This window comes from Balaenoptera physalus (assembly GCF_965194825.1).
Source record: "Balaenoptera physalus genome assembly, chromosome: 12".
NCBI classification, from domain to species: Eukaryota; Metazoa; Chordata; class Mammalia; order Artiodactyla; family Balaenopteridae; genus Balaenoptera; species Balaenoptera physalus.
In genome coordinates, this window is record NC_138897.1 from 82,389,514 (window position 1) to 82,402,865 (window position 13,352).

The following is a 13,352-nucleotide window of genomic DNA, read 5'->3' on the forward strand; positions in this document are numbered from 1 at the left end:
GGGCCCGGGCAGGAAGCGGAAGGTGCTCAAACTGGATAACTGAGGGTCCAGTAAACAGGTAGCAGGCGCAGGGAAATCGGGGCAAGTGGTCCCTGGGTCAGCCACCGGACCCTGGACAGAGAGTGCTGGGTGCAGAGAGCCACTGGATGTGAGCTGTGGCCTCTGATGGCAGTGACAGCCAGCCGGTGGCAATCAGGCAGGAAGTGGGGGGGGTTTGGATAACCACCCTGACCCAGGCTATTCCTCACCCCGATTTCCTGCCAGGCCTCCCAGTGACCTGACTTGACTGGGAAACCAAAAGGGCACGCAGGCCACCAATGCCACCCACTCGGGTCAGCACCTCCCACTGGCACAGAGAAGCGTATGGATGGCGGAGGGTAGATCTGAAGGGGACGGAGGGAGGACCAGGAACCTGGCCCCCGCAGCCCGGCCCGTGGACGGCAGTTCTCTTACCGTGGAAGTGTTCGGCCGTCTTCCGCCGCAGGGTCTGCAGGCTCACCTCGGAGTCGGCCCACTCCAGCACCAGCCTCCGGCCGTACAAGTGGGTGCTGTGACACAGGGCGTTGAAGGCCCTCTGGAACGAAACACAGAGCATGAGCAAAGACCCACCAGCAGACGATACAGCCTGGTCTCCTACCCGCCAGCACCGCAAACCTAAAGGCCAGCTCTGGCCCCGCGAACCTGCTTCCTGGTGCGGGTGTAGGGAGCTGATGGGCTCTTCTATCCCATTAGTGGGTTACGTGCCCAGGGACAGTGCTGCAAGTGGCCGTGTGCTCAATACACCCGCTGTCCGGGCTGTGCCTGGGGCCTGGGCCGGGCAGCCGGCTTCCCTCCCGTGTTCCATCCCATCTGGGGACGGCGACCCCGTCAGGCGGCTGGCCTCCCACCCGGCTGCCAGGGGCAGTGCCTCTGAGGAAGCCGAGCCCACCCGGCCCCTCGATGACAACCATGCGGGCCCTTCACCGTCACTGGGCGGCACCGTCCTCCGCCGGTCCTGGGGATTCTGTCCCCCATCTCTCTCTGCTGCCCTCTGCTGCGGCTCCCTTGGCCGCCGCACTGCCGTGGCCCCCCCAGCCACTGGCTTCCGCCCCGGGCTCAGAGGCCTGGGACCTGCACATGTTCTTCCCTCCTGCTCTTCACTCTTCCTGACCTCCCCCCGCACTCTGCCTACTTCCCTCTTTTTGACTTTTGTTTTGTAACAGCTTTACTGGGATAGAACTCACCATACATACAAGTCACTATCATACAAGTCACCTGTCTACAATTCAATGGCTTTTAGTCTATTCACAGAGTCGTGTGACCACCACCACACCTATTTTAGAACATTTTCAGCATCATCACTGCAAAAGAAACCCTGTACCCATTTGCAGCCACTCCCTATTCCCCCTGCCCCCCAGCAAGCACCAGTCTACTTTCTGTCTCTGTGGATTTGCCTATTCTGGACACTTCACACAAATGGATTCATATGGCACCAGTGAGTTCCCTCTTAAAACATCACCATGTCTAGAGCTAAATTGGCTCTGTGCTGGGGCTCTTCCCAAAACACCCCTGAGGTACACAGAGGCCACTGCATTTGGTAGCCAGGAGCTTGGGCTCTGAGGCCACCCCGCCTGGGCAGGGCAGGTCCTGCTCTTCTTACTTCAAGGCCTTGGGCAAGTTAAATGAATCTCCCTGGCCTCAGTTTCCTCATCTGTAAAATGGGAATGTTAATGGCACTATCCTCTAGGGTTCTAGAGAAGACAAAGAGTTAACATGCAAAGTGCCCAGAACACTCTGGGGGCACACAGTAAGTGCTCAATAGATGCTAGTTCTCGTGAAGGTGGTGTTGCAATTTCTCTCGGCACAGAGGCCTCGGGTTAGTGCTAGGTTGAAGGGGCGGGCTCCCAGGCGCTGTCAGCACCAGGGAGCAGCAGTGGCCGGTGGTGGCGTCTTGGTCTCTGCTTCTGGGTTGCAGGCAGCGCCATCTGCTATGAGAAGAGGCACCGTGGGGTTTGTCCCTCTTGCTTCTTTGATGCTGTATAACCAGGGGTCTGGATTGGAACCAGTCCCTCTCTGGTCTCATCTGCACTGTGGCTGTTAGAGGTTGGACTGGGTCCCCCAAAAGAAGAGATGTGGAAATCCTAACCTGGCACCCCAGGTTGTGACCTTATCTGCAAACAGGGTCTTTGCAGATGCAGTTAAATTAAGATGAGGACATCCTGGAGTACGGCGGGCCCTGATCCAGTGTGACTGGTGTCCTTACAAGAAAGAGATGGCCATGTGAAGACACAGACAGGGTGAACGCACGTGACGAAGGAGGCTGGAGTGATATCCACAGCCAGGGAACGCAGGCTGTCACCGGAAGCTAGGAGAGAGGCATGGAATAGATTTTCCCTGAGAAGGAACCAACACTGCTGACAAGCTGAGCTTGGACTTTTGGCCTTTAGAACTGTGAGAGAAGACATTTCTGTTGTTTTAAGCCACCCAGTCTCTTACAGCAGCCTAGGAAGGCAACAGTGACCTTGGGTAAGCCAACTGCCCCCCCATGAGCTTCAGTTTCCTCACCTGTAAAATGGGGCTAACTGTGAGACTTACACACCATCAGCCCCGAGGGTGGCAGAGAGTAGGTATTCGATAGACGGCTGCATCTGAAAAGCACCGGTGCGAGGTGGGTGGGACATGCATCTTTTAAAAATTAGACATGGGGCCAAATTAAAGAAATGGTTTTGTTCTCCTTCGTGCTTTTCTGAGAAGGGCCAGGTGCAGGAAACTTTTTCTTTCCTTTGTTTTTTTTTTAAACGTTAATTTAAAAAACTCTTTCTGACTGCCAGCAGAGCCTCTGCATTTTTTTTTTTTTTCCATGCGGATATAAAAATGCATCTGGACTCCAAGTCGAAATGGCCCATTCAGAGCTTTAAAACACATGCGTTCTCAGCTGGTGAGGCAAAGAAACAGCCTGATTGGGGGAGCTGGGGTTTTAAGAGGGGGGAGTGAAATTGGTCGGGAGTCTGGCGTGGCGGGTACTCCATCCTGGTGCCAGGGTCCCTGAGGAGCTGCGGTCCCGGGGACACGGTCGGATGGGGGCGGCCAAGAGGCGGCATCTGGTAGGAACTAAGTCAGAGTCAGAACAAGTGGGTACCGGAGCCTGGCAGGTGAGTCTAGGCGAGATGCCCCAACTCCAGCCGTCACATCTGTGTTTCTTTCTTACCCTTGGAAACCCACTTTCCATTCCTGTGCCATGCAAAGCCTGGAGCAGTCTCTGTTCATTACAGGAGTTGCTAAAAATTCCCTCTCCCAGCCTCTCTCTGACATCACCCCTTGCAAATTCTCATCTCCTCTTTGGAAGGGCTTTTCACTCTAAGAGGTGAGGGGGCACGGCAATTAAGACTGGGGGCTCTGGACCTGGGCTACTATGGTTCAAATCCCTGCTTCAGCACTTACAAGCTGTGTGATCTTGGGCAAGCTGCTTCACCTCTCTGAGCTTGAGATTCCCCATGTGTAAAATGAGAGGCAGCAGCAAAGAATGGATGCGCAGATTCAGTGAACTATTAAGTCTGACACCACACTGCCTGGCCCATGGTAATTCTCACCTAAATGTTGGCTGTTGTTATTATGATGATGTATGCCCTCGACGTCCCATTATCACGCTAAAGAGCAGGAAGAATGGTAAGTAGGGTACAAAAGCTCTTTTGTATTTGAGGTTAGAGCACAATGTGTGAGTCTCCAAAAATAGCAGAATTACCCTTCTCGGTTCTAGTCCCCTCAGGTTAATAGGAAATCAGGTTGTGTTTCCAGCCCTAGTGGTTGGAATGTGGTGGCCCCAAACTGTCGCAGGCAGGAGCACAGTGATTTCCGGCTAAAATTGGCCTTGGATAATCCCGAGTAATTGTGCTTCATGCAAAGAGCCTGTTATATGTGAGACCCGGGGAGGGTGACGGGGAGACACAGCCCCAGGGCCTTGGCGTTTTCGGGCCAGTGCAGGGGAAGGTTCCATGCACAGCCCCGGCCTCTCTGGCCTGCCCTCGTCTAGCAGCTTCCTCCCAGGTCTCTGTGCCTACACTAGACTCCACTGAAACCCACGCCACCTTCTCCCCAGACAGAGAATTCCCGAACCTCAGCTCTAGGGCTGCAGTCATCTCGGGGTGCCCGGGGTTCCGCGGAGTGCTGGGCGCCGCAATGGAGGAAGTGGAAAGTTAGCTGTTCGCAGCCCTTTGCTTCTCTCCGAATCCTGCATCTGTTGCCCGTGTTCCTCCCTTGCCATCCAAGGGCCTTCATACCACGGATTAGAGATCTCCTGGGTTCCAGAGAACTCTAAGCACTTGACCTCAACCTACTCATGAGAACAGACATCATTCTCCCATTTCAAGGAAAGGAAAACTGAGGCCAAGGTTGGTATGCAGGTCAAGTTCCTTCTTACTTTTCCTTTCAGCCTCTACTGTTCCATCCCTGGGCCTTTGTAACATCCCCCTCAGCCTCGGAAGGGCTCCCCTCGTACAGACTGCAGCCTGGTGCCCTCTGCGTGCCCTGCGCCCCCAGCCTCCTTAAGAACACCTGCCCCATTAACGCCTGCTTGTGTGCCGGGCTCCCTGGCTTGACCTTTAACCTCGGAGGGAGGCCTCTATCCTGGCTACCCTTGGCACAGAGCTCGGGACAGAGCGTGCTCGGTAAATATCTGCAGGGCGAACCGTGGAGCAAGACCTTCATCAAGGGTCGTGAAAGCACGTCTCCAGGCTGGGAGGGACGCTGAGGTCGGCCCCGGCTGGAGACGGGGGGCTGGTTTCCATGTCCTGCCCTGGCTCCTCCAAGCCCTGAGATTCAGCCCACGAGGGCAGCAGGGAAAGGAGCACGTCTCGCCCACGACTGTCCTGTCCTGTACAAGTGGGAGGCTCTGCCTTTGGTTAGGACAAGAGCTGACACATACATAGTCCTGGGTGCGGCACAGAGACGGACAGGAGGCCCTGCTCCCAACATGCGTGACTTTGGGACCTTGGGATGGGAAGAGTCGCCTGTGCCACTAACACCCGATCGCCCAGCTGGGTCAGTGCCGAAGCGTGAAGGTCTAGAACGGAACTCTAAGGGGTCACTGGTTTGGCAAAGAGGAGAATGCTGTAGAAGACGAGGCCCCCGCCGGCCACTTCGGGGCCACTTCCTTCATCATCCGATGGGCCCGTGCTGGTTATTCCTGATCCTCCCCTGCACCCCTTCTCCGGGCGTTCAGAGCTGACTCCCCTGGAAGGCATAACCAGGGCTCGCTGGCCTTGGGTTCCATTTAGGACGAGCAAATGGGAGGCGCCGGTGAGAGGTTGGAAGGAGGGGCAGAGAGGTCGGGGGACTTTCTCCCTCGATCCCTCCCTCCAGGACCACAGCTCCTGCCGGTGGCCCCTCCTTGACAGCTCAGGCTCTCACCTGTCCCTTTAAGGTCCCTTAGCCTAAGGTGGCGACAGCTCCCACTGCCACTGGCCCTGGTGGGGGTGGGTCACATCCCTGGCGAGCCCCCCCGAGCCCTTCTTACCTCTCCATGTATCTCTCTTCACTTGAACCATCTGGGGTTAGGTTCTGTTTGCTGACACAGATGGTCGCCTGAAGTCCCTCTGTCTTGACCCGGGGCAGACGGACTGCCCCCTTCAGAGAGCAGGTCTTAGACAATGCGAGGCCCGACAAGGGCTGCTCTGAGCAGGTCTAGCCGGAGTCCGGAGCTGCCCCATCACCCGGTTCTCTGCCTCAGCTGTCTTGGAAACACACCTCTTTCATCCCCTCTGACCTAAGCCACCAACTGTGGGCACCGAGAGCCCTGGCCTCCAGTGCCGGCTAGACTGTGACCAGGCCTGGCAGCCACCTTTCCAGAACAGGGAAGGCGCTGGAAGGCTGCCAGCTCAGTGCCGGGCCTGACCTTTCTGCGGCTCTCCCTGGAAGACGGGCTTCTGCCTCCTGGCAACAAAGGCCCATTCGATGCCCTTGGCAGGACTCCCGTCCCAAGGGCCATGGCTCCTGGGCCGGGCTGAGGCCAGGCCTCCTGTCCTGAGACGTCCAGGGCATCTCTTGGGCCCTCTGCTGTCTCTCGCCGAGTGGGGGGTCTGCATCTCTCGGCAGATGCCAAATCCACCTGAACACGGACGACGCCAACCTGTCCTAAACCATCTGTGCCCCTAAATCCTGGAGGAAGCGTGGCCAAGAATGACCACGTGGGTCAGAGCACAGCAGCCAAGCCCAGGGAATGGGAGCACCGGCCCAGCTGGGCCTGCTGGGGGCTCGGCTCCTTCTCTGCTGAGGAGCTTGAAAAACAGGGGCCTCTGATTGCTGGGAGGACAGTCTGCTGCCCTGGGATGTTTTGTATCGTCTCCTTGTGGACAGCATCCTGTGCGCTGAGGGAGCGATCACTTTTGTCCTGTGCCAACGCTCCCGGACGCCTGTGAGCGAGCTCCCAGCAAACCTTCCAGCTACCTCTGGCCTCCACTGGGGAAGAGCTGGTCCCCAGAAAAAGTGGGGCTCTTTGCACAATACTGGTAACTTCAACTGTGGGCCTCCACTCAGCACCTTGGGCCACTCCGACTTACGATGCCGTGGAGCTGAGGGCAAGTTTCTAAGAGAAACACCCACGGACTTGTTTTCCGGGCTGTGGCGTCTAAAATCTTTCAGATGAATAGATGTCTTTTCCTTGCACCCATCCATCCACTCAGCTCAATCCAATTCAACTCAACATCCCTGGAGGACCTACTATGGGCCAAAATGAGGGGACTAAACAGGAAGGTGACGCACCACCTCTGACCTCGGGGAGAGAGAAAAAAGCCACTAGGAAAAGAGGGCCAAGCCAGGCAGCCAAGGGCCAGAAGTGACAAGGCAACGAGGCCGTGGGGCCCGGTAATGGCCTTGGGCTCCACAGGGGGGTCGCAAAGCATGGTCTTGTGCTTTCTGGCTTTGATCTGGCGAGAAACTTTTGAGTATTCACTTTCTCAACTACAAAGTGGAGGTGCTTCAACCTTCTTGGTGCTGAGAATACAGAAGATAATGGCCATTCATTTAACCCAGCGCCCGGCACGCGGGCAGGGCCTGATTCCCGGGACCTGTGATGTTGCCCTTGGTAGTTTAGTTTATGCATTTATTTTTTTGGCCGCACTGCATGTCTTGTGGGATCTTAGTTCCCTGACCAGGGATTGAACCCAGGCCCTTGGCAGTGAAAGCGTGGCGATCTAACCACTGGACCGCCAGGGAATTCCCAGTAGTTAAGTTTTAAAATGATGATTACTTAGTGCTGCTGGGAGGGAGGAAGGCTGTCCAGCTCAGCCGGGCTGGTTACCTTTCCTGGGGAACTGGTCCTGATCGCTGAATAAATCTGAAACGAGGACATCTGAACCTGAGGCCTTCTCAGAGCAGTGGAGCTCCGTGGCCTCTGACCCCACAGGGGCTGGGCAGGCCTCAGGGCACATGGAGGGACAGAGGGATGCAGCCAGCAGATGGGCACACTGCGGGGCAGCTCATAACCCAGCGATGAGGGATGCACATCTGCTAGCCTGAGGAGGGTGGCTTGTCCTGATCCCGGGTTCTCAGCCCATAAATGTGTTGGCTGAGCCCGAATCCATGCCTTGAAATGCAAGGCTCAGGATTCAAACACCTTTTCCTTTACCCCTGGGCCCTGATGGTAGGAACTAGGCAAAACCTGCAATTAAAACACAAGCGCGAGTGCACACACCTAACACAGACAAGTGGGGATAGCACCCCAATTCCTGGATTTGTGTCCAGTTAACATTTCAGGAGACAAAAAGCAACTGATACCTCGGCTTCAAAGCACAGCGCCTCTGCCCCGCGGGGCCCGGGACACTCCGCTGCCTCTGCTCCTTTGGTGCCCTGTGCCGCGGCCTGTGGTGAGTGCTTGGCACTCAGCTTTCCACTTAATCTTCATGGCTGCCTCAAGGCGCACATCATTTCCGGTTGCGGCATGAGCAGCCTGGGGTGTGGGGACATGAAGCCCCTTGCCCACGTTCACGCAGATCGAAGGAGGCAGCTCTGACTCCACGGGCCATGCTGCTAACCACCGTGCCGCCCTGCCTTTCTAGAACATGGGCTGTCTAGGGAGGACACAGCCCACGGAGTCTTCATTTCCATGGGGCCACGTCCCCTTCAGACCCTGGCTGCACACCCTCAGGGCCCCCGGGGAGGCTGTACGCTATGCCCTCCTTGCACTCAGGTAAGCAAACGTGTGTGTGTGTCTGTGTGTGGCGTGCACGCCATCCATTGCTAGTCTGATGGCGATCGCCGTTTATGGCGCCTGCACTGCGGCTGGGCACCCAGAGAGAAGGCGGCTGTCCCTGCCTTAAGAAGCTCTGTCTTGCTCATCGTCACCTCTTCCCACCACTGGTCGCGTTTCAGCGGAATCTGCAAGGCGAAGGCCATGGGTACGGAGAGGCCTGATGGGACCCCCCCTACGAAACTCTCAGCATCACCCCAACTGGGGTGGGCCTGGGGCTGTGTCCACACCCCCCTCTCCCCGGGCACCATACAAAAGTGAGACGTGAGAACGGAGACGTTAACTGGCGCGACTCCCCAATTAAAGCTGCGGTTGTTTACCAGTGAGAAGAGAAGAGCGCTGCCTGCCAACGCCGACCGCCATCCCAACTCCCTACTGCCGGCTCCCCCCAAGTGTTTATTTAAGCCAACACATTGCTCTGCTAATTGGATAACATTCCATGTGAAAATAGACCTTTTAAAACAACAGCAGCGGCAGCAAATAAAAACAGCTGCAACTGCAAAAGTACAAAGGCTCGGTGGGCTCGGGGAAGGGAGAAATTAAAGGCGCGTGCATGGGGGGAAAAAAAAAAAAAGGAATGTTCTGGTTTCCGGGCTGCAAGTCCGCTCTTTGCCTTCTTTCCCTTCTTCCTCCGTGACCAGCCGGTCCAAGTGAGGACAGAGGAGGTGGCGGCTTCTAAATGGAACCCCAATGACTACTGGTGGCCTGTTGGCCAATGGGCACAGCTGGCTGGGAATCCCAGGTCACCTGCCCAGGTAGAAAGCTGCTGCCTCCAAGGCTCGGGAGGGTTGGCAGGAGACCGTGTGCGGCTCTGGAGGCCCCTAAAGGAATGCCCACTCCTCCTCTGGGGGCCCCGGAGGAGCTGATTTCATCCTGGGCTTGTTCCCAAGAGATGTTTTAAGGGCCAACCTCTTGGCCTTCCTCCAAAATGTCTAATTGGTGAGTTGCTGGGGATGGGTGAGAGGTGAGGGTTGTGGTGTAGAGAGGAGGGGGCTGGCGCACGGTTTGGCCACAGCTGGCACTCAATTTAAGTGACTACGTGAATGAAGGGAGGAAGTGCTAATCCGTGGACTTTGGAATCAGATCGACACGCGGGGTTTCCCAGCTCTGGCAAGTGGCGCCATCCCTTCGAACCTCAGTTTACCCATCTGTCAAATGGCTTCCTACCACTGATGCGTACAAATGCCCAGCACCGTCCCTGCCAAAGACGGGCTTTTAGAAGTTGATGGTTTTTTACTGACGCCAAGAGGCTGCCCTTCCAGAAACATCATCAGGGCCCAGAGAACCACGTGGCGCCTGAGACACTACAAACATCCCTACACACAAGTGCAGACCCAGGCCACCGGGGAAGACCACCGCATTTGGGACTTCCTGTCTGCCCTCATCGACCTTTGTCCCTGCTTCCCTCCAGCACGTGGGAGAAAGTTCTTTGAGAAATGTGGGTTCATCACACTTGGAGGTTTAGATAATAATAACAGCAGCCCTTTCAGGGGGACTGACATTCATGCCTGGGACATCGGGGGCTGATGAAACGCCCTAGGTTGGGACAACATGCCAGCTCACGGAGCCTGTGACAGGGGCTGACGGCCAGGTCTCAACCCTGGTTTAGCATCTTAGCAACAGAGCCAGGTCCTGGCTTCCTATCGGTTCCCAGGACCCTGCACACACGGAGCTTAACAAGCGCCTGGAGAAACCGGGGAGGGAGTTATGCAAATCTCCAGCTGATTCCGGGGCTGCTGCAGGTTGGGATGAGACAATGGTTGTACGGTGTACATGTCACACACAAAGCCAGCTCAGCTGGTCGCAGGAGCCTCTGGCTATTGTCATCAGTTGCCTGGTTACCCTGAGCTCTTCCTGGAGCCTTGCGCTAGGATTCTCTTCCCTGTTTGGGGCGTGTGCTCGACCCAGAGGGGCCTGACGGATGACGGAGTTCCCAAGAACGTGCGGGGTGGAACACGGGGTCATGGAGCAAGGTCGGAAGACTCAGAATCCCTGGGGGTGGGGAGGACGCAGATGACCTGTGCTTGGGGCCCAAAGAGAGATGGGGGTGCTGAGCGGATGCCTCCAGGGACCAACCAGGGTGCCTGATTCTCTCCTCAGCCAGCTGGCGAAGTGGACTGGTTGGTGCCCAGGAAAGAGTACTGTGCTGTGAGTCGCATACCTGGGTTCACAGCCCAGCCTGGAAACTGCTAGTTTCGCCACTGCTTTCCAGACCCAAGGTTCTACAATCAGCCTCTGCTCCCTCCCCTCCTCCTCCCCCTAATATGTGTCCACTCCCCTCATCTTTTCCTCCCTGTCTCCTCTTCTCCCCTCTGAGGACCGCCTGGGGCCCCGGGGCACAGGAGGCTTGCACCTCCAGGTTCCAGCGCTGCTGATGCCACAAGAGTTACCGACCACTATCTTCCTGGAGGACGCCCCACGGCAGGAAACGGGGCTGAAGCCCTCGGTGAGGGAGCCCAGCGGTCAGGGTTCAGTCAAGCACCGGGAAGGATTTCTAAAGCAGGTCTTCTTCCCTGAAGCGCTTCAAAGGGAGAACCGCTGGGGGTGGGAGTGGGGAGGTGGGCGGCGCTTGTCCCGAGAAACTGGGGGTCCTGGAGTTTCCCCTACCAGCCCTGGGATTCCCACGAGTTCCTTCTTTTGAGATGAAAAAAAGGTCTCCGGGGGTTTCTAACTCAATGTCTCCTTCCAGCATTGCTTTCCCTCTTCAAACTCACGCCCGCCCTCGAGCTAACCAGATATTTACAATATTCAGAAGTCTATTCACCAATATGCAGTGCACACGGCTCTATGGCTCAGTGGAGAGCGCGAAATGTTCCACTCGGGAGACAATAAAGTTCTTCAGACAGACGGGGAGAAGGAGAGGGAAAAGTCACGGCAGCTTCTCCGAGAAGCAAAAAGAGCAAAGGGATCTTTGCAGGAGAGGTGCGCTCCCGGTGGGCTCAGACTTCACGGGAGACCAGCTCGCTCAGCGGCGGCACAAAGGGCCCGAGTCCTGGTGCAGTGAGGGGCGGGGATGGCGGGGCCGGGACAGCTCTGGAGCCAGGCTGCCGCCTGTCGGAGGTGAGGGGCCGCAAGAGCCAGTCCTGGAGGGGCTGTGGGTTGAGCCCTCGCTGTCCTCGGCTGCCCTTTCTCTTCCTGGAGCCCAGGACGGTAGGGACAGAGGGGGAGGAGCCACCTCCATAAGTCAGCAGAAGGCTGTGCTAGGCTTTGCAAAGAACATTTGCAGCCTGGCTTCCGGTGCCAGGCACTAGCCAAGCGGGCACTGGCACTGCCCTGCTACCTGAGAATCTCCCCCCCACGCCCCGTTCCAATGACCCCCAGGGAACAAAGCTATATTGACTGCATCCTGGCAATGGGAGCGTGGAATTTCAAGGCTGGGAGTCCATGCCGGGTCCAACCCTCTGGGCCCCGAGAGCCACGTTAATTCTGACTTCAAGCTCTGGAAGGAGGCTGCCCCATGGAAGAAGCTACTAGTTGGAGGGGCGTGGACAACTTTTCTCTCTGCTCCTTCCCTTCTTCTTAGATCACCACCATCACCATCCTCCTCCTCGTCACAGCTAACAGACGGAGCTCACGGAGGCCAGATCCCCTTCTGAGACTATCATCTCATCCCAGCCTCACAACGATTCGGTGAGGGAAATTCTATTACTGTTCTATAAGGGGGAAACTGAGGCACTTAGAAAGTAAGTCACCTGCCCAAGGTCACATAGCAGGTAAGTGCTAGGATTCTGGCTGCAGAGTCTGTGCTCTAACAGCTAGCCCTTGCACTGGCCCTTAATAAGAGATGTTTCTTGGGGCAGGGAGTGAATCCCCTTTCATTTCTCCCCTAATTGCAGTCTCAGGCAGGAACCCTGACACAAAACAGATGACAACGGTCCTACACACTCACAGAAGCTCAGGGCTAGACGGACGCAGTGGAGAAAGCGCTGCCTGCACCCCTCTCTTCTCTGTCCACAGATGGAGGGCTGGTGGCTCTGAAGGGACCTGGGCTGGTGGGAACGAGGAGGAAACAGCTCACTCATCTCGAGCACCGTGTGCCAGGACCCGTGTCACCATCTGCCTTCACCCTGTGGGCGTGGGACCTGTCATCATTCCCATTTTACAGATGAGGAGACTGAGGCACAGGGCAGGGCTGGGAAAGCCAAGCAGCCAGCAGTAAGTGCAGTGCTCTGGACGGCTGTTCCCTGGCTTCTCTCTGAGCCAGTGGTGGGGGGACCCCGCAGGTGCCTGCCTTGCTGGTGAGCGTCAAGGCCGTGGGCCGGCTGCACGCAGGGGTTGCGGTCCCTCCTGTCATGACAGGAGGCGAGGGGAAGACTGCCAGCCGAGAAGAAAGAGGCGCAGATGTCCGGACAAACATGGCCACGTGTCAACAAAGCATGCACTTGAGTTCAAGACGCTGAGACAAAGGTGGCTGGCAGGCCTGCTGAAGTCCTGGGGCACCCTCTCTGCCTGTGCGTGTTCCCAGGGCCCACAAAGGCCGCAGCTGTGTCCCTGAGATGACACCTTCAGCTCCACCCACAGGGCCTCTGGCAACGCCAATTTGCTGCAGGCCAAGAGTGTGATTCCAACAAATACTCTGCTTTTCTGAAGATGCCTCCTCAGAGGCGGAGGGGATCCCAGCCATCAGTGACACGTGCCCCGTGCTGTACTGCACCCTCAAGGGAAGACAGGCCAGGACGGGGCAAGGCTGCCTGTGGCACAGGCTCTCGGAGGGAGCCCACGCAGCCAGCGCCATGGCCCCCTCCCCCCAGGATCCTGACCTGGGGCTGTGAGAGCAACAACCACGGACGCAGCCAGAACCCGTCACACAGCCTCTGCCCCTTGTCTGCTGCCGCGGAGGACGAGGACCCAGGACCTACTGCACCAAGCCCACACCCGGAGAGGCTGCCTTGCTTCAAAAATAAAAGGTGGCTCTGTCTCCAAGGAATTCCGTACACGTGCTTACACACAGCAGCACTTGCCTGGCCTGAGCGCACCTGAAATCAGCACAGAACAGAAGCCGCAGGCACCAGCAGGAAGAAAAGGGGGAAGAGCTGTCCCCACGGGTTCCCACTGGGGTGCCTGGCGGTCTCCTCTCCGAGCGCCGTCCCCTGGTTCCCCTCCACGCTCTGCACAGCCTCTCCCACGCTTT

At 57.1% G+C, this 13,352-nt stretch overlaps 1 protein-coding gene across 2 annotated transcripts in view; it reads right to left on the minus strand.

The window, feature by feature from the left end:
- Window positions 1–13,352, minus strand: part of RBM19 (RNA binding motif protein 19) — a 124,379-nt gene that overhangs the window by 22,139 nt on the left and 88,888 nt on the right. For both annotated transcript variants that reach the window (XM_082416784.1, XM_082416785.1), the window contains exon 23: window positions 454–574. In XM_082416784.1, coding sequence (XP_082272910.1) covers window positions 454–574 — 121 coding nt within the window. The remainder of the gene's footprint in view (window positions 1–453; window positions 575–13,352) is intronic.